Raw genomic sequence first — 18,523 nt, 5'->3', positions numbered from 1 at the left:
ATAATTATAATGGATGAGAATTTGAAAAAGAATATATGTACATTAAAAACCAAATCACTTTGGTGTATACCTGAAGCTCGCACCACATTGTAAATCAACTATACTTCAATTAAAAAGAAAAAGACTAATTGGACCTTTAACTGCTAGATTTTTACAGTTTTCAGGCTTTTAGGCTTACTTTACATATAGAAATGAAAATGCATTTTTTCCCCTTGGGTTGAATGTTTTCCATAGTGAACTCATTCTACTTTTGCAGCAGTGACAAATCATATAAAGTAGAAAGTGAAAATCATCAGTAGTTATACTGCCAAAGGAGTCCATTGTATGCTTTTTTAAAATGTCTTAAATTTTATTTTATTTAAAACTTTACGGAAAATTTTAAATTGTGGGAAAATTTACATAATGTTAAATTTACCATCTTGACTAGTTTTTAAGTGTACAGTTCAGTGGTGTTAAGTACATTCACACTGTTGTGTAACCAATCTTCAGAACTTTTTCTTATCTCACTGAAGTGCAAGTGCTACGTCCATTACAATTCCCCTCTCCCCTTCTACCAGCCTCTGCAGTGACCCTTCTACTTTCTTTCTCTGTGACTTTATCTACTTTAGATATCCCATGTAAGTGGAATGATGCAGTAGTATGTCTTACCATGACTGACTTATTTCGCTTGTTGTTAGATAATGTCCTCAAGATTCATACATATTGTAGCATGTGTCAGAATTTCCTTCCTTTTTCTCACTGTATGCTTTTCAAAAAGAAAGCTAAAGTATTAGCATATTATTCCTATTTTTTAAGCTTAACAACATATTGCAGGTATCTTCTCAAGAACATCAGTATTTATATACCATTGTGTATGTATCATTTCCATTGCTACCAAGAATGGTGTTCCTGTTCCACAGATGGGGAAAATAAGACTTGAGGTAAGTGAGTACCTTTCAGTTTACAAATAGCAATGGCAGGGACTGAATTCAGTTTTGCTTGATTCTAGAGGCAGTTGAAGCATGGTTTGTATAGATAAAGGATGTGATTACTGTAGAAAAATGAAGCAGTTTTAAAGACAAATTTCTGTGGTAGCTAAAGGACCTGATGTGTGCTTTTGTTAACGGAACTTGGATTTTATAGTTGCAGCAGACACAAATATGTGTCTCTGGAAGCATCTTCCAAGTATTATACTGCATTACATTTTTTCTTAAATCATTTATATCTGTGTTAAGAATGGATATTTCTAAGGAGGCAGCAACTACTCTAATCAGAAGTGTATTTTCAGTGGCCTTTTGAAAAGCCAGAAATAAAAGAGCAGAGAGAAAATTATCTGCTTCTTGTCTGAAGGATAATGAAAAGTGAAAATCGCTGAAACTCTCAGGGAGTTACATCAGATATCATAATTAATGTATATCAGATATAATAATTATGTAATTACATAATTACATAATTAATGTAAATAATTAATGTAACTCTAAAAATTTTAGAGCTAGAAAAGTACCAAAATAATCTAAACCTACTTCTTAATTTCATAAAAATGAGGTGTTGTTGTGAAATAGCTACCCAAAGTAGTTGAATATGCACTTAGTCTTGAAATTTAAGTTTCTTGTTTCTCAAGAATTCTCTTTCAGCTACTGTTGGTGAATGGGGTCAGCTTTTTCCATACCAAATTAGCTGTTATTTGTATTTTATTCTCTGAGTGTACTTTGTACAAAGTTTCCTGGCTTATAGTATAATTGAGGTGATTTAGAGGTGTTAATGATTTCCATTTTTATATATTTTTTGAGGGCTATAGATGAACGTGGGTTGGAAATGTTTTTGTTACACTGTGAAAGTAGTTGACTTCTTACAAGTTAATTCAGCATTTATCACTAATTCTAACATGCTGGACAGTGAACATGTAGTGTGGGCTGTCAAGACTAGGTGTTGCTCATATCATTAAAATGAGGGGAATTGGAATAGAAGTTTTCTTGAATTTCCCACCCTGATCCATTAAGCTGTTGTTGATGAAATCCATTACCTTTGTGAATTTTGTTAATGGTAGAGACCTAACTGAAAATCAGTTCTTTCAAAGAAAGGTCAAATTAACTATAGTAAAGATTATAGAACAGGGCCAGCAGACTATAGTCCAAGGGCCACCTGTTTCTTCAAGCTAACAATATTTTTTAAAAGTATTTTAAGTGGTTAAAGAAAAAAGAAGAAAAACATTTCATGATACATAAAAATTATAAAAAATTTAGTTCCCCCACAGTTTGTAAATAAAGTTTTATCAGAATACAGTACATATACTCATTTATTTATGTGTTGTTTATGATTACTTCAGGTGTTTCTTGACTTCCTACTTTTGCATTCCAGTCCCTTATAATGAAAAGGACATCTTTTTTGGTTGTTAGTTCTGAAAGGTCTTGTAGATCTTCATAGAACTGTTCAACTTCAGCTTCTTCAGCATTATTGGTTGGGGCATAGGCCTGGATTACTGTGATATTAAATGGTTTGTCTTGGAAATGAACAGAGATCATTCTGTTGTTTTGGAGATTGTATCCAAGTACTGCATTTCCGACTCTTTTGTTGACCATGATGGCTACTCCATTTCTTCTAAGGGATTCCTGCCCACAGTAGTAGATGTAATGGTCATCTGAGTTAAATTCACCCATTCCAGTCCATTTTAGTTCGCTGATTCTTAGAATGTCGATGTTTACTCTTGCCATCTCCAGTTTGACCACTTCCAATTTGCCTTGATTCATGGACCTAACATTCCAGGTTCCTATGCAATATTGCTCTTTACAGCATCGGACCTTGCTTCTATCACCAGTCACATCCACAACGGGGTATTGTTTTTGATTTGGCTCCATCCCTTCATTCTTTCTGGAGTTATTTCTCCACTGATCTCCAGTAGCATATTGGGCATCTACTGACCTAGGGAGTTCCCCTTTCAGTATCCTATCATTTTGCCTTTTCATACTTTTCATGGGATTCTCAAGGCAAGAAGACTGAAGCCAGGCTTCAGCAATACATGAACCATGAACTTCCAGATGTTCAAGCTGGTTTTAGAAAAGGCAGAGGAACCAGAGATCAAATTGCCAATATCCGCTGGATCATCGAAAAAGCAAGAGAGTTCCAGAAAAACATCTATTTCTGCTTTATTGCAAAGCCTTTGAGTGAGTGGAACACAATAAACTGTGGAAAATTCTGAAAGAGATGGGAATACCAGACCACCTGACCTGCCTCTTGAGAAACCTGTATGCAGGTCAGGAAGCAACAGTTAAAACTAGACATGGAACAACAGACTGGTTCCAAATAGGAAAAGAAGTACGTCAAGGCTGTATATTGTCACCCTGCTCATTTAACTTATATGCAGAGTACATCATGAGAAACGCTGGGCTAGATGAAGCACAAGCTGGAATCAAGAATGCTGGCAGAAATATAATAACCTCAGATATGCAGATGACACCACCCTATGGCAGAAAGTGAAGAGGAGCTAAAAAGCCTCTTGATGAAAGTGAAAGAGGAGAGTGAAAAAGTTGGCTTAAAGCTCAACATTCAGAAAACGAAGATCATGGCATCTGGTCCCATCACTTCATGGCAAATAGATGGGGAAACAGTGGAAACAGTGTCAGACTTTATTTTTTGGGGCTCCCAAATCACGGCGGATGGTGATTGCAGCCATGAAATTAAAAGATGCTTACTCCTTGGAAGGAAAGTTATGACCAACCTAGATAGCATATTAAAAAGCAGAGACATTACTTTGCTAACAAAGGTCCGTCTAGTCAAGACTATGGTTTTTCCAGTGGTCATATATGGATGTGAGATTTGGACTGTGAAGAAAGCTGAGCACCAAAGAATTGATGCTTTTGAACTGTGGTATTGGAGAAGACTCTTGAGAGTCCCTTGGACTGCAAGGAGATCCAACCAGTCCATCCTAAAGGAGATCAGTCCTGGGTGTTCATTGGAAGGACTGATGCTGAAGCTGAAACTCCAATACTTTGGCCACCTCATGCAAAGAGTTGACTCATTGGAAAAGACCCTGATGCTGGGAGGGATTGAGGGCAGAAGGAGAAGGGGACGACAGAGGATGAGATGCCTGGATGGCATCACCAACTCAATGGACATGAGTTTGGGTAAACTCCGGGAGTTGGTGATGGACAGGGAGGCCTGGCATGCTGTGATTCACGGGGTCACAAAGAGTCAGACACAACTGAGTGACTGAATTGAACTGAACTATGGTTACTTCTGCACTAAAATGACAGAATTGAGTAGCTGTGAGAGACTGGACTGTCCCATGGAATCTAAAATATTTTTGTTTGGTTCTTTGTAGAAAGAGTGCTGGCTCCTGTTAAAACATCAAGGTTAGTTTATGTTCTGGAGTACATATGGAAATTTGTGACTTTCTTTGCTTACCAAAAACTCTAGGCTGAATACTGCCACATTTCTTGAAGGATTCTCCACTGTTGTTTTTTTTTTTTTGTCTCTGGGACAACCCACAATAATCCATTCGTGACTATTTTTCATGACTTCCTTTGCTTATTTTCCAGCGGTTCCTTTTGCCAGCCAGGTAAACAGACTGAAACCACACAGGTCTGTGGTTTTTCTAAAGAAGCTTTTTACAGAAGGGTATGCTTGGCTTGGGCACCTCTCTGTTTGTTGTAGAAACCTGGATTTGCTTGTGATCTTTCCACTAGAGCTTTGATTCAAGCATATATAAAATGATCCTCAAAGTGTAAAATGAATAAATGCAGTTATTGTTAGATCCATATTCATGGGAAGATCTTAATCTTTCATGTTTTTACCAGCCATTTATTTTCACCCTGCATCCCCCCGCCTTTACCAGGCATTTTAATAATATTAGTTATGTTTCTCATGACTCTTAACTCTGTGACAGGGTTAGTTGATGGATTTCTCACTGGTTAACTTTAAACATTTAAACTGATGTCTCTTTTTACAATACTGTTCTGATAAAATAAAAACATCAGTGGTATTCCACCTCTTATAAAGTTATTTTCCCCCTCTCTCCAGCTGTGGTTACTTGATATCACTGTTTTTGGAGCTTATGAAAGCAGGGAGTGACCCTCCTACTTCATAAGAGGTCTGAGTTTTGCCACTACTGAGAGCTTTGGATCCTGCCACCGTTGACCTTATTCTTTTCAAATATAGCAGAGAAGTTGTCTATCTAGAAATAATCCCTATCTCAGGGTTTGGAGTTGGGTAAAGTAGATCTTCTGTCAGGTTTCACCTTGCCTTTGGTCATAATTGTGCTTTTGTGCTTGGTGAGGATGATTGTTAACTTTCTTGAAGAATATATAGCACTGGTCTTGGTCCATGGTGTTGAGTTGAACAGTTCCTGTCCTGTTTTGTTATCTGGTTGGTACTTGATGCTGCTGTGTCTTAGTTTATTAAACATTCTGAAGTGTGGTGGGCACACTCATGCAAGGAGATGGGCTAACGCTGTTAGAATTTTCTTTAGTCAGAGAACCCTTTTTGCAGTGGAGTCTTCTCACATATGGGAGGGACCATGTGATAATCATGTAGACCTGTAAGCAGTGAAGGATGACAGGACATGAAAAGGAGATACTGAGGCTGATGCAGGCTGTAATGTGTTGGTAGGAAGCATGGATAAGCAGTGACTTCTTAGGTAACCTTTGTTCTCCCTTAGAGTAAATGGAAATTTGGATGAAGCATACCATTAAGGCATTTTCACTTAAGTGACTTGGTGAGGAGGATGAGAATAGAGACAGGAGGGAAAACTCCATCTTTTCATTTCTGGGATAACAGAGTGAGCATTTATAATCCAACCCTGGGCATGGGGTTTTAAAATGTGCGATAAAGTAAGTTATTCTATCGGTTGGAAATATGATGTAAGATATTATGGTACAATTATGGTAAATGGTATTCAGGTTTAAGAGGAAAGTGTAAAGTGGGAGCTCTGTTCATTCTCTTTTTCTAAGGAGGTGAAGGGCTATGGGCTCACATACAAGGAACTATTCCAGATAGGAAAGCCATGACGAGGAAAGCGAGGAGATCTGTGTTCCAGCCCTGAGCTGTCATTTGTAGAACTCTTGGCAATCCCTGTCCAGTCTGTCTCAGTTGTGTTTTGGAAGGAGGGATCACGTTCAGAAGCTTTATTGCTGGTACCCAGACCTTGTTGTCCTAAGAGGTATGATCCACCAGACCATGAACTCACCAGTAAGGAGGGCCTCCAACCAGTTGTTTCTGTTGTCTTTCGTGAATGTTTGTATTTGTCTCCTCACCCCTATGCTGAGTTGCTAGGGCTTGTCTAGTCTTTCACTTTTCACTTTCATGCATTGGAGAAGGAAATGGCAACCCACTCCAGTGTTCTTGCCTGGAGAATCCCAGGGACGGGGGAACCTGGTGGGCTACCGTCTGTGGGGTTGCACAGAGTCGGACACGACTGAAGCGACTTAGCAGCAGCAGCAGCAGCAGCAGCAGCAGCAGCAGAGAGGAATAGTGTCTGAACCTTTGGAGAAATTAGACATTCAAGGTAAATGCACTAGATTTCGACAATACTTGCTGGGTCGCTGGTTTCCCACCCTTGAGGTGGGGCTGTTCCCAACACCCTAGCACAGTGGAGGAGGGGTGACGTGGGCTGGAGGAAAAGGAAGAGCTCTCTGCTGGAAATCACTTCAGTTTTCTCATCCAGCTATAATTGGCTTAAAGTAGAATCCTGTATCGTTAGAGTTGAACAGGGTTTTAGCGATCATTCAGTTCAACCTCCTCAGTATTCCAGAACTTTTCCAAACCAGAGAGGTAATGAGTAGCAGTGTTGATTCAGCAGGTCTGGTTCAGTAATTTTACTTTTTCCGGCTTGGACCATGAATGGATAGATTATAGCCTGAATCTGGGATGGGGTTCGGGGATGCAGTGTGGGCAGTTCCTGAGTCAGGCAGTTGCACTTAGGACATTTGTCCCTCGGCTGTAGACTGGGAACAAATGACTTGCAAAGAACCTGTGACTCCCATGACTTGTAAGTGTGTTTTGGGGAGGACTGTGATGTAATTGTTTCTGTGTCTGAGGAGTGCATCTAGGCATACTAGTGAGTCTCCTTTGTTGAGGGTGAGATGAGGCTAGAGAAAACTCTTGGGGAGGAAGGCAGGGGGATCTACCTGAAGGTGCTGTCCTCCTGAGTAAGCTTTGAAGTTACAGTCAGAGGAAACTACTCAGCCTCTTTGGAGGCCAGATAAGTCATATCTTCTGTGACATTTGGAAACTGAAAAGTAGAGAGGGGAAGGAGGGACTTAGTGGTTGCTAGGAGAGTGGGGTAGTACACAGTACAAGTCCTTTTACGGTTATAACTTTCTGCACTTGAGTACTTATTTCTGCTTAACTGGCTAGTGCAACTCTCATTTTAAGCTATCACAATGACTTTAGACATTATCCCTTTCATCCTGCTTATCTGTTTAATTTTTCTGTGTATTGGGATTGAACATAGACTATAAAAAGAGAGTTTTTATGAACTCTGAACTAAAATATTTGGCAAACTACAGGACTGGTTTTATTGGAAAGAATGAACCTAGTTTTTGGAAATGATCTTTCTTGTTCTGCTTCCATTTATTGATCATCTATCTGTGGAGGTGGCTAAGCACAAGAAATCTAAGTGAGGCTACTTGGGTTGAATCCTGGCTTTGTTATGTAGGGTGTGTGGCCTCAGTCAAGTTACATACCCTCCACACCTCAGTTTCCTCACCTATAACATGAGGATAATACCTCACAGGGTTATCGTATGGGTTAGGTAAGTTATTAATGCATGATTTAGAACAATGCCTGGACCACATTAAGTGGTGTTTACATACTAGCTGTCACAAACCAGATGTTGATCTAGGCCCTTTGTCACTTAGTTGAGATCAGAGGGATTTAAAAACTTGCTTAAGATTGTCTGTCTGACACAAAGCCTGGCTCTTAACCACTCTGCTGGCGTTCTGAGGTGTGGTGAATTACTTAATTGTGGACGGTAGGTTTTAGAGCCATCTACCCATCTATCTGTCTTTTACTTTCTCATTTGGATTTTTCATTATGTTCTTATTTGTGAATAAAATGCATTTCCTTAAAATATCTGTGATTTAAGAGTTATAAAATATAAAGGATAAAAATAAAACAATCATTCTTAAAATGATGGTGCTCAAATCCATGCTGATAGCACTAAGTTGTGAAACGCTCAAAACATCATTTCTTGTGACATCTGATAATGGCTATCAGTATTTCCACATACTTATAAGTTGTGTGGAAATTAAGACAGCTATTATTAGGAATTTTTAGCTTACCATTTTAAAACAATCATAATGTTTTATCCACTTGCACATTTTAATTACCAGGAAAAAAGTATATCAAATTTTTATGGCTCATGGAAAGCTCCCCAGTCAGTACCCTAGATTGAGATAAAGAGAATTAAAGCCCCAGAAGTAAGACAGGGCTGCTTAGCAACAGTGACAGGTGAAGTTGATGGGAATTAACAGCTTTTGACTGTGAGCAGAATGGTGGTGTAATAGGATCTGCTTATGGTAATGAAGCATCGCCTAGATGGCTGAATGTAATGATGCTTTCTCATTCATTTCATAGAATTATAGATGATGTTGGGCTCAAAATGTTTAAATTTCTGTACTGTTTATACTTCTGATGTTATATTGAAGATTAGAATCATATTGTTTAGTATTGTCAACTTTGTAATTATCTCATGGAGAAACCTATTCCATGGAAAGAGAAGTGGCAAAATATCCCACTACTCCAATAAAACCACTCAAAACATCAATACTTTTCTTTCTCAAAGTAGTTGCAATCTGGGAGAGTATTGCTATATTTATAAACTGGAAATTATCCAACCATTCAGGTTGCTGAAAAAAAAAGACAGCTGATAAAAAATTTAAAAATTTGTATCTTGTGTCTGTGCAAGGTCTAAAGAATTGTTGTGTCAAGATGAGGTAACCATTCTTAAGGTTTCTTTAGCCAGGACGTATTCAGGATGAAAACAATTGGTAATGAAGGAAAAGATGGCTCAGTGCATGTGGCAATGTGACATAAAAGATTATATCAGATACAGTCTGTTATAGGAATGACCATATGTCCTTTTCATCTGATGTCTGTTTCAGGACTCAGATAAATGAGTTAAAGGTTTTAGATATGCTCTAAAGGATTGTTCTTTCATCACCTGTATTAGGTTTGTTTACAAATCAAATGTGTTTCAAGTAGATCACATGTGCATACTATCAAAGGAATGAGCATAATGACAAAAGACGGTTTTTCCTAAAACTTTGGTTGCTGACTCTTTTCAGGTTATGCTGCTTGGTAATGTTGAGTACTAGGATGAAGTATCCATATTTAGAGTTCTTTTCACTCAGAGAAAGAAAAAAATTTATTTTTCCCCTAGTTTTAAACTAATAATACAGAATGAAATGGGAAGAAATAATACTTCTCTTCTAAGAAAGACTTTTCTAAGGATGACTAAAAAAACAGGCAAAGGAGAGCAGAGCCATGACCGTTGCAACTTGAATAGAGATAAGCAGAAGTGTGTGTGTGCTCAATGTCACATGGCAGGAGGCTGTCCCCAGAGCGGTTTGCCTGTCCAGGGAGCTGTTTCATTTTGAGTCTGATAGAGTTTTACTTTGGAAAATACCCGGTTCCCTGCCTACTGCTTCTCTATGGATTATACAGGTAAAATTAAATTTAAAATATTTTCCAGCCATGTAGAATTACTTAAAATATACTATTTTGAATTATTTTAAAATTACACTGGCTATGTTTGTAAATGAAGGTATTTAAAAAATTATTATGCATGAGTTTACTCCTGTTGTATGTATTACTTTGTTGTATACAAATCATGATTAATTTAGCATACATATATACTTAAGGGAATTTGTCAGACATATGCTTGTTGTTTCTTGTATTTTAGTTTGAGCCATACACAAACAGACTTAAAATAAACAGCAACTTATATTTAATTCACATTTTATCCTCTGGTCAAGAAGCTTTGGAGTACAAACATCTGAGTTCAGACTATGCCACAGAGAGAATAAAATATACACATGTTTGACATTGTGGTGGTGGTTTTGTACATGTGCATGGCTCCATCTTTTAGATAGAGTTGACATAGTGAAGTGAATTGGAGAATTTCAGTTTTTAACCTAAATTTCTGAGTGTAACTAGCCTCTTCTTTTTTTAAACTGGTTAACCTTGTTCTTAGTTTCTAGTTTCACTGAGTGGTAAGTTGGTACAAGAGTAAAGTTAAGATTAAGTTAACTGTGGGTGGTTAAGATTAAGTTAACTCTTGATGAGTAAGTAGGGGATTCCCTTAGATTGGATGGGGTGAAAGCGGGGTTGAGAGGTGAGGTGGTAATAGGAGATAAGGGCATGGATCTTTGCTCAAAATTTGTGCAACTAGTTCAAAATTATATTTCCCTAAATTTGAACTTTTGGGTTATGGTGACACTTTTCTGACATATTCCTTATAAACTAAACAACAAAAACTTTTAAGAAGATTTTTCTACCATGGCAGAGACCTCTTTTCCATACCCCAAATAATGACAAAATTCTAGTGTGCATTTAAATTAAGCTCTTACATGTTCTTTATAAATGATCCCTTTTGCTCTATGGATAGATCTTTAGCAAGATAGCTAATTATGGTGAAAATCAAATTATTGTGAAATTGTTAATAAAATGCAAATTTTAGGCACTTGCTATGTAAAGGACTTTTGTGGTGAATATTTTTTGAAGCTGAAACATTTAGAAGTAATTAATTCTAAATACTCAAATACATTTTTTTTATAAATCCATATTTCCTATTTTAGAGTTCTTTAAAGCAGATATAATAATAGTATCTCTCTCTCTCTCTGGATTTTGGATTTTTTTCCTTTTGATTTTAGTGTACCAGAATTTTGTGCCAGAACTCTGAAATAGAATATACTTATTTGTTAGAAGGCTTACATGTATGTTAGAAGGCTCTATGTCTGTTTCTATGTTGAAGAAGGAAGGAATACATTTTATAGGCAAAGAAATAAAATTTCTGAAGTCCTACCAGGGAGCTTTACTATACATGTATTTTTAATTATAAATTTGTACAATTTTTTCCCCAAAGGACAGAATCACTGATTTTTACAGTTTTTCTGTAGTTTATATATTGTCATTAAAACACTTCTCTGTTGTTTTTAAGCAATAACCCATATATGGTATTTTTTTTCATAGATGGTATTTTAAAAGACACAACTTTTAACATGCTAAATAAACATCAAGAGGAATACTAAGAAAATAAAACTTTAATGTGAACAAAGGATACAGCTCCAGAGGAACTCCAGATATGACACTTTTAAAATTGCTGTATATACTCTTAAGAGAAAATGAGGTTTAAATTCTTACCAAATTAATAGAGATAATTAAATTAATTAAATTAGTTGTCTGATGTGGTGGGAAGCTATTTTGAGTGTTGTCTTCTATGGTGATTTTTAAAAAATATTTCCATATTTGCAAAAATAGGTATATTTGGTATATTAAACTTTGATGAGAAGAACACATGTTTTCAGCTCATGGGAGAGTGAATTCTTTTGCATTTGAAAATAGAATTTATTTTGCTGTCAGCATAGTTCAGCACAACCACTTTTGTATTAATACTAATGACAGCATCATAGCACTAGAGGGGTTATCTTCCAATAGAAAATTGAGTCTTAATTATTTAAGAATAGATTTATTTTGTTTTTCTGGAAAGTTCTTTCCCCATGTAGTTTCCACGTTACCCATGTGGTTTCTTCTCAGTTTTTCAGGTCTCTGTTGAAGTCATCTTTTTAGGATGACGTTACTTGACAGTTTTACTTAAAATAACCCTCCCATTCAATCAGTCTTCATCCTCTAATTCCTCTTATCTTTCTTTATAACATATACCCCCACTGAATGCATTACATATTTGTTTGTCTGCCTCACCCTCTGGAATATAGCTCCATAGAGGAGGGAGTTTGTTAATGGCTGTACCCTTAGAGTACAAGAACAGTAGGCTTTCAGGAAATAGTTGTTGAGTTGATTTATGAATCGGGGTTCTTCTAAAAATTACTATTGACTTGCTTTAATATTTTACTATTGTTTTTCTCACAACATTCTAGTTTAACAATAATTATTTGACCACTAAATTATTTTGAATGTTGATCTCTTCTTTCATTACTAATTTTATCCTGAAATTAACAGTACTTACTTTACTAATAGAAGGGCAGGGTGGCAGGCAGGCAAGGTCACAGGCAGGCATAATTGTACATAATTGATAATCCACAGATCACTTTGGTTTTAGAGTATATTATGTGATTTTATGAAGGAGTGTGGAGGACATTAGTCAGTTTTATTCTTCCTTCATTTCCTTTCTTTACATTTTCCTTAGGTAGCATATTAAAATTTGTCTTCATTCTCTGAGCTCGTGCTAGCTGCCCAGAGGAGAGAATGGGAGCAAACTAAAGTTTCAAAATCTGTATTTTCAAAGATGAGTCTTCAGCCATATGGATTCCAACCTTCCAGAGGTGTTTAGAAATACCTCTGACATCTGAAGATTATAGAGACCTTAATAGGAATTAGAGGCTGTCATGTGTCCAGTTATGCAGCAAGTGAGACCTAATATTTTTTTTAACATACTGATCCTGTTATGCTGTGCTTAGTTGCTCAGTCGTGTCCAACTCTTTTCGACCCCATGGACTGTAGCCCGCCAGGCTCCTCATGGGGATTCTCTAGGCAAGAATACTGGAGTGGGTTGCCATGCCCACCTCCAGGGGATCTTCCCAACCCAGGGATTGAATCCAGGTCTCCCACATTGCAGGCCGATTCTTTACCAACTGAGCCCTAGGGAAGCCTGATCCTGCTATAGTTATCTAAAAAGTAGATGTCTTGAAAAATAATGCAGCCTTTAACTTACTGTTAGAAGTCTGTGCCAGGAAATAAATATAGGCACTCAGAAAATGTATTTACATATGCATATAGACATCTTCATGTATGAACTGAAGAGAGGGGCTACATGAGTGAGTTGGCAAGAAGTTGTTGTATATAGACTATGGAAAGTACATTTGTCACTCAGTATCTGCAGGGGATGGTTTCAGACTACCCCCAACCCCAAATCTGCAGATGCTTAAATACCTTATATAAAAATTGTGTAGTGTTTGCTTATAACCTACACACATCCCCTCTGCACATTTTGAATCATCTCAAGATTACTTATAATACCTAATATGAGATAAATGCTATGTAAGTTGTAAGTACAATGTAAATGCAATGCAAATGCCATGTCAAAAATAGCATTTTTGACACAAAAAAACTTGTGTCAAGTTCAAATTTTGCTTTTGGAACTTGCTGTAATATTTTTTCCTGAATGTTTTGATCCATTGTTGGTTGAATCCACACATGTGGAACTGGTTCATATGGAGGAATAACTATTATCTGTTATCCACGGATCCTTTGCTTATTCTACTTTTCCTTTTGCCTTTCTTTTGGCCACATCCACCCTCTTTTGTGTGACTATTCATGTGCAACATCTGGTATACAATTTAAAACAGATCTCATGTAAGATAATATTCTGGTTTTAGCCCTTTTGAAGTATATTGCCCTTTCCTACTTCCTACAGCTATATATATCAGCACCATTATTGATACAGGCATACCTCTTCTTCTTGAGCTTCCTTTTATTGCTCTTTGCAGAAATTGCATCCTTTTACAAATTGCAAGTTTTGGGGAACCCTGCATCAAGCAAGTCTGTCAGCACCATTTTTTCCAACAGATTTGCCCACTCTGTCTCTCTCTCACATTTTGGTAATTCTCACAAACTTTTCATTTTTCATTTTCACACACTTTCATCTCACACATTTTTCAAACTTTTTCAGTGTGACATTTGTTACAATGGTGACCCGTAATCAGTGATCTTTGATGTTATTACTGCAACTCACTGAAGGCTCAGGTGATGGTCAGTATTTTTTAGCAATTAAAGTATTTTAAAATTAACATTTTTTTAGACATAATGCTGTGGCACACTTAATAGACTATAGTACAGTGTAAACATAACTTTTGTATACACTGGAACACCAGAAAGTTGTGTGACTTACTTTACTGTGGTGGTCTGGAACAGAGCCTACAGTATCTTTGAGGTATACCTGTGTTTTCCACTGGTTGTTAACCTGGACTGCTTATTTGGGAGGGATGCATTTTTCTTAATTTTTGCAATTTTCTCTCATTTTTAGTGTTTTTGGTGACCTTTTTCTTTTAAGAACTTTCTTCTCCATATTTTTTATTGATTTGTATTTTCCTTTCATTTTAGTTGAATTCTTAAAATATAATTTTGGTAATTTTTTTTTCAAGAGACATTATAGATGAGTAGTTACGAGCATACGTGTGGAAACCAGAGTGCCTGGGTTTGAATCCCAGCTTATCATTTAGTAACCTGCATGACCACCATCTATCAAATGTGAATAATAATGGTATCTGTCTTGTAGGATTGTTACAAAGATTAAGTAAGCTGATATATGTGAAGTTTTCAAAATAATACCTGGTACAGAGTAATTTTAGTAATAAAAATTTTAGTAATAAACAATTTTTAGTAAAAATTGGTTATTATTATCTTGTGTGTGTGTTTGTTCCGTCACTTCATATGTGTCTGACTCTTTGTGACCCTATGGACTGTAGCCCGCCAGGCTCCTCTGTCCGTGGGATCCTCCAGGCAAGAATACTGGAGCGGGTTGCCATGCCCTCCCCCAGGGGATCTTCCCAACTCAGGGATCAAATCCACATCTTCAGCATTCCCTGCATTGCAGGAGGATTCTTTACCACTGAGCTACCAGGGAAGCCCTTATTATTATCTTTGTTAATGTTAACGTGTTAGTTGCTCAGTCGTGTCTGACTTTTTGTGACCCCATGGATTGTAGCCCACCAGGCTCCTCTGTCCATGGAATTCTCCAGGCAAGAATATTGGAGTCGATTGCCTTGCCCTTCTTCAGGGGATCTTCCTAACCCAGGGATTGAACCCAAGTCTCTGGCACTGCAGACAGATTCTTTACCATCTGCTGCTAAGTTGCTTCAGTCATGTCCAACTCTATGCGACCGCATAGACAGCAGCCCACCAGGCTCCCCCGTCCCTGGGATTCTCCAGGCAAGAACACTGGAGTGGGTTGCCATTTCCTTCTCCAATGCACGAAAGTGAAAAGTGAAAGTGAAGTCACTGAGTCGCGTCCAACTCTCAGCGACCCCATGGACTGGACTGCAGCCCACCAGGCTCCTCCATCCATGGGATTTTCCAGGCAAGAGTACTGGAGTGGGGTGCCATTTCCTTCTCTAGGGAATCTTCCCAACCCAGGGATCGAACCCAGGTCTCTCACATTGTAGACAGACGCTTTTCCGTCTGAGCCACCAGGGAAGTCCCCATTATTATCTTACCTACAATAAAACATTTGTTCTTATGTAGCATCATTGCAATTTCTCCATAATGGTTTAACATTTTCGGTAAGATGAAGGTCAAATTACCTTTATGCACATCCATATGATGGACCATTATGTAACCATTTAAAGATGAGGTGGATGTACATATACTGACTAGAAGAACTATTAGTGATGTTTTTAGATGGTAATTTGCAGTTCCACAACCATATAAGAATTTAGCGTTTAAAAGCTGTGTTATGTAAAGACATGCCTATAAACTTTAGAAAGTATTAGAAAAAGTATATACCTTAGATGAATGAATGGAAAAGAAACTTGAGCTTTTGAACTTCTTGTTTTATATAACTTTAACAATGGGATTATTGAAAAACACCTACACATTTTTGTGCATTTCAATATTTTTAAAATATTGAAACAAACTTTCTTTGCTTGTGTTGGATAGATATTCTAATAAAAGTCCGTGCACTTATAGATTTTAGAAAAAAGTAGATTTCTAAGAGGGTAATGCAGGTAATGAATCAGGAGACAAAATAATAATATCTTCTTTGTTTTGGTGGGTGGAAAAGAAATATGATTGTCGATCATATATGCCTACTTGCACACAGGTGTACACAGGTGTGTGTACACAGCATTAACATTACTAAGTTACCCTGGAAAAATGACAGGAATTCTCATAAGACAAAATAAAAATAAAGCAAAAAAATAGGATAGGAAACATATGTGTATGTACACATATTCCTGGAGTAGTGGTTTTCACATTTGCATAATAGTTGTAAAATAGCTAATAATGTATTCATTAACATTTGAGTGCTCGCTGGATGTCAAACAGTGTTTTAAGCCCTTATAGTGTTGTTTTATATTTGCTTGTGAATTTATATGCCAGGATATGTGTGGAATAGTGTACATATTTTCACATACTTGTGATTGAGTGTACAATCCCTGATCTGTCAGTCTACCCAAGCCTACTGAAAAAGCAATGAACTCTGGAGTTATTTTAAATGGTAGGTTATTTTTCTCATTTCTCATATTCTTAATTCCTTTGAAAAGTTCTACTTGCTGCATAAACTCAAGAACCCTAATTTGCATATCTTTGTGGTTGGTTGCTATAAAGCCAATATTTAAATTTCTTTGAGGTCTCTTTTAGTGCCTAGTATCTCAGGATGAAGATCTTGTCAGGAGAATGAATATATATGTGAATATGTATGTGGCTCTTGGTCTTGGGCATTTTGTGACAAAGGAATTCCCCTTTGAATTGCCTGCTCCCCTGAAGCCCCTGGAGCCTCTGGCTCAAGCAGCGCAGTCGGTCTGTGCAGTGTCTCTGACGTCACCAGTGTATGCATAAGCCCTGCTATTGTCTTACTGCTATAACTGGGCTGGGGATTGCAGTATCCGCTGTTGCTGCTGCTCCCAGTCTTGCCCCCGCTGCTACCTAGTCCTGCCTCCCTGCATCCCAGAAGAGCCACGTCGGCCTGCCTTTCCCTATTGGATTTTCAAAAGGAGCTCTTCGATTTTTGGTGCTGTAGGAGACCTTGCTTTTCAATCACACGGGAGAACACTGAAGCTTGTAAGAGGAGAATCTGGCAGCTGGACACAGCTTGGACTGCATTGTCTGTCTTCATGACCTCTGCTGTGTAGCAGCTCATCTCTCCACTCTCACACGTACACTGTCCTCGATTTTTTTCTTCCTTCCTTCTTTCCTCCATTCTTCTAATTTTTTAAAAGCAGCCTCTGGAGCCAGCCATGTTTGGCACTGAATCTTCATGTAAGTAAATGGATCTCACTTTGCTATTTAGAAATCTGCTTGCTGTCATGGTTTCATTGGCTTGGAGTTCATATCACTTTGCCGTAGGTTATTACCAGCCTTTGTATTTTGACTCTAATTACAAATAAATTGGTCTCAGGAAAAGGACTTCCCCTTCACTGGGTTATTCATCCTTAAGGCCAGGGATGTCAGTGTGGTCAAAATCAGGCCTCCAAGAGGGAGGGAAGAAGACAGGAATCTAGGCAGCCTCCCCAGAACGTGTTAATTGGTGGGATCAAGTCTGTCACTGATCTATTGTGGTTCTATAATGACCCTTAAACCCTAAAATAGATACTGTGAGGATCTGAGATGTTAGTGTTTATTAAGAAAGAAAAAAAGGCTTACATTTTTTAATCTAAAAGGAGAAAGAGGTGTCATTATATAGTTTCTTCCCATATTTTTACAGAAACATAGGGGCAGACATTATATGTAGATACAAAGAATAAAGGTTAAGCTTTTTTTTTTAATGGATTTTTTTTTTTTTACACAATGGCTTCAATTTTGATATGCTGGCTAGTGCCACAGTCCAGCAGCAGCATATCTGTCTTAAAACTTATACAATGAAATTGCTTTGGTGCAGAGCAGGCCCCGCAGAAGGGGCTGGGCTGGATGGCACTTGTGAACAGCTAAAATGGGTATTTGAAAAATGATGACCAGCCCTAAGTAACGTGAATTATTTAATGTTGGATGTAGAATAGTATAACTTGTCAACGCAGTTATACAGGCTCTGCAGAATATTTTGTCATTATCCATAAGCAAAGGTGACAGTTCAGAATTTATAAAGACTCAACCTGCTGACCTAGGACTTTAAACATTGGCAAGACACTGGCTTTGTGGGGAGAGAGGGTTAGGGCAGGAATTTAAGAAACACATTTCTTATGAATATATAATTCAGTCTCTCCTTTCTGATTTTGGGTAATCAGTGTTATTATTTATTCCAGAATAGCAGTATTTCAAGAGAGCTGATACTTCGCAAGTCTTCTGTTTCTTGATTGGCTATTTTAAAGGGTGGATTATTTTTGTTGTTTTACCTACAAGCGTCCCATTTCTGAAATTACCACAGTGCCTTATCAAGGTCAAGATAGAATAACAATCAATGTGATTCCCATTCAGCATGTGATAGTTTTATTTTTTTAATAATTTAAAAATGGTTTTTGAATTCACTTAAAATGATGCATTTGGAATTATTGTCACCCAGGATTAGAAACAGATTATTTAGTGGCGAAGACCTTCCAGTTTCGTTTCAGTCATTGAATTTTGTTTAAGTAGGAACCTAGGTAGAGTAGATAGAAGTATTTACATCCTAAAGGAAAATTAGTCTTATTACTTTGTTTAGCTGAAAATGGAAGTTGAGACT

The 18,523-nt window shown here is 37.4% G+C and overlaps 1 protein-coding gene across 12 annotated transcripts in view; it reads left to right on the top strand.

Moving 5' to 3' along the window:
- Nucleotides 1-18,523, top strand: part of ST7 (suppression of tumorigenicity 7) — a 269,338-nt gene that overhangs the window by 39,391 nt on the left and 211,424 nt on the right. The window contains exon 1 of one of the 12 annotated variants that reach the window (XM_040260878.1): nt 9,525-9,639. The exons of 5 other annotated variants lie outside the window; for them this stretch is intronic. In XM_040260878.1, the coding sequence (XP_040116812.1) occupies nt 9,627-9,639 (13 nt within the window). In that variant the 5' untranslated portion in view covers nt 9,525-9,626. Of the gene's footprint in view, nt 1-9,524; nt 9,640-16,696; nt 17,128-18,523 lie in introns of those variants that run through there. 6 more of the 12 variants (XM_040260881.1, XM_040260883.1, XM_040260879.1 and 3 more) reach the window with 6 other exon arrangements.

The sequence above is a fragment of the Oryx dammah genome, unplaced genomic scaffold (genome assembly GCF_014754425.2).
Source record: "Oryx dammah isolate SB20612 unplaced genomic scaffold, SCBI_Odam_1.1 HiC_scaffold_18, whole genome shotgun sequence".
Taxonomy (NCBI): domain Eukaryota; kingdom Metazoa; phylum Chordata; class Mammalia; order Artiodactyla; family Bovidae; genus Oryx; species Oryx dammah.
The sequence above is the reverse complement of the archived record's forward strand: the minus strand, read 5'-3'. Positions and strand labels throughout refer to the sequence as shown.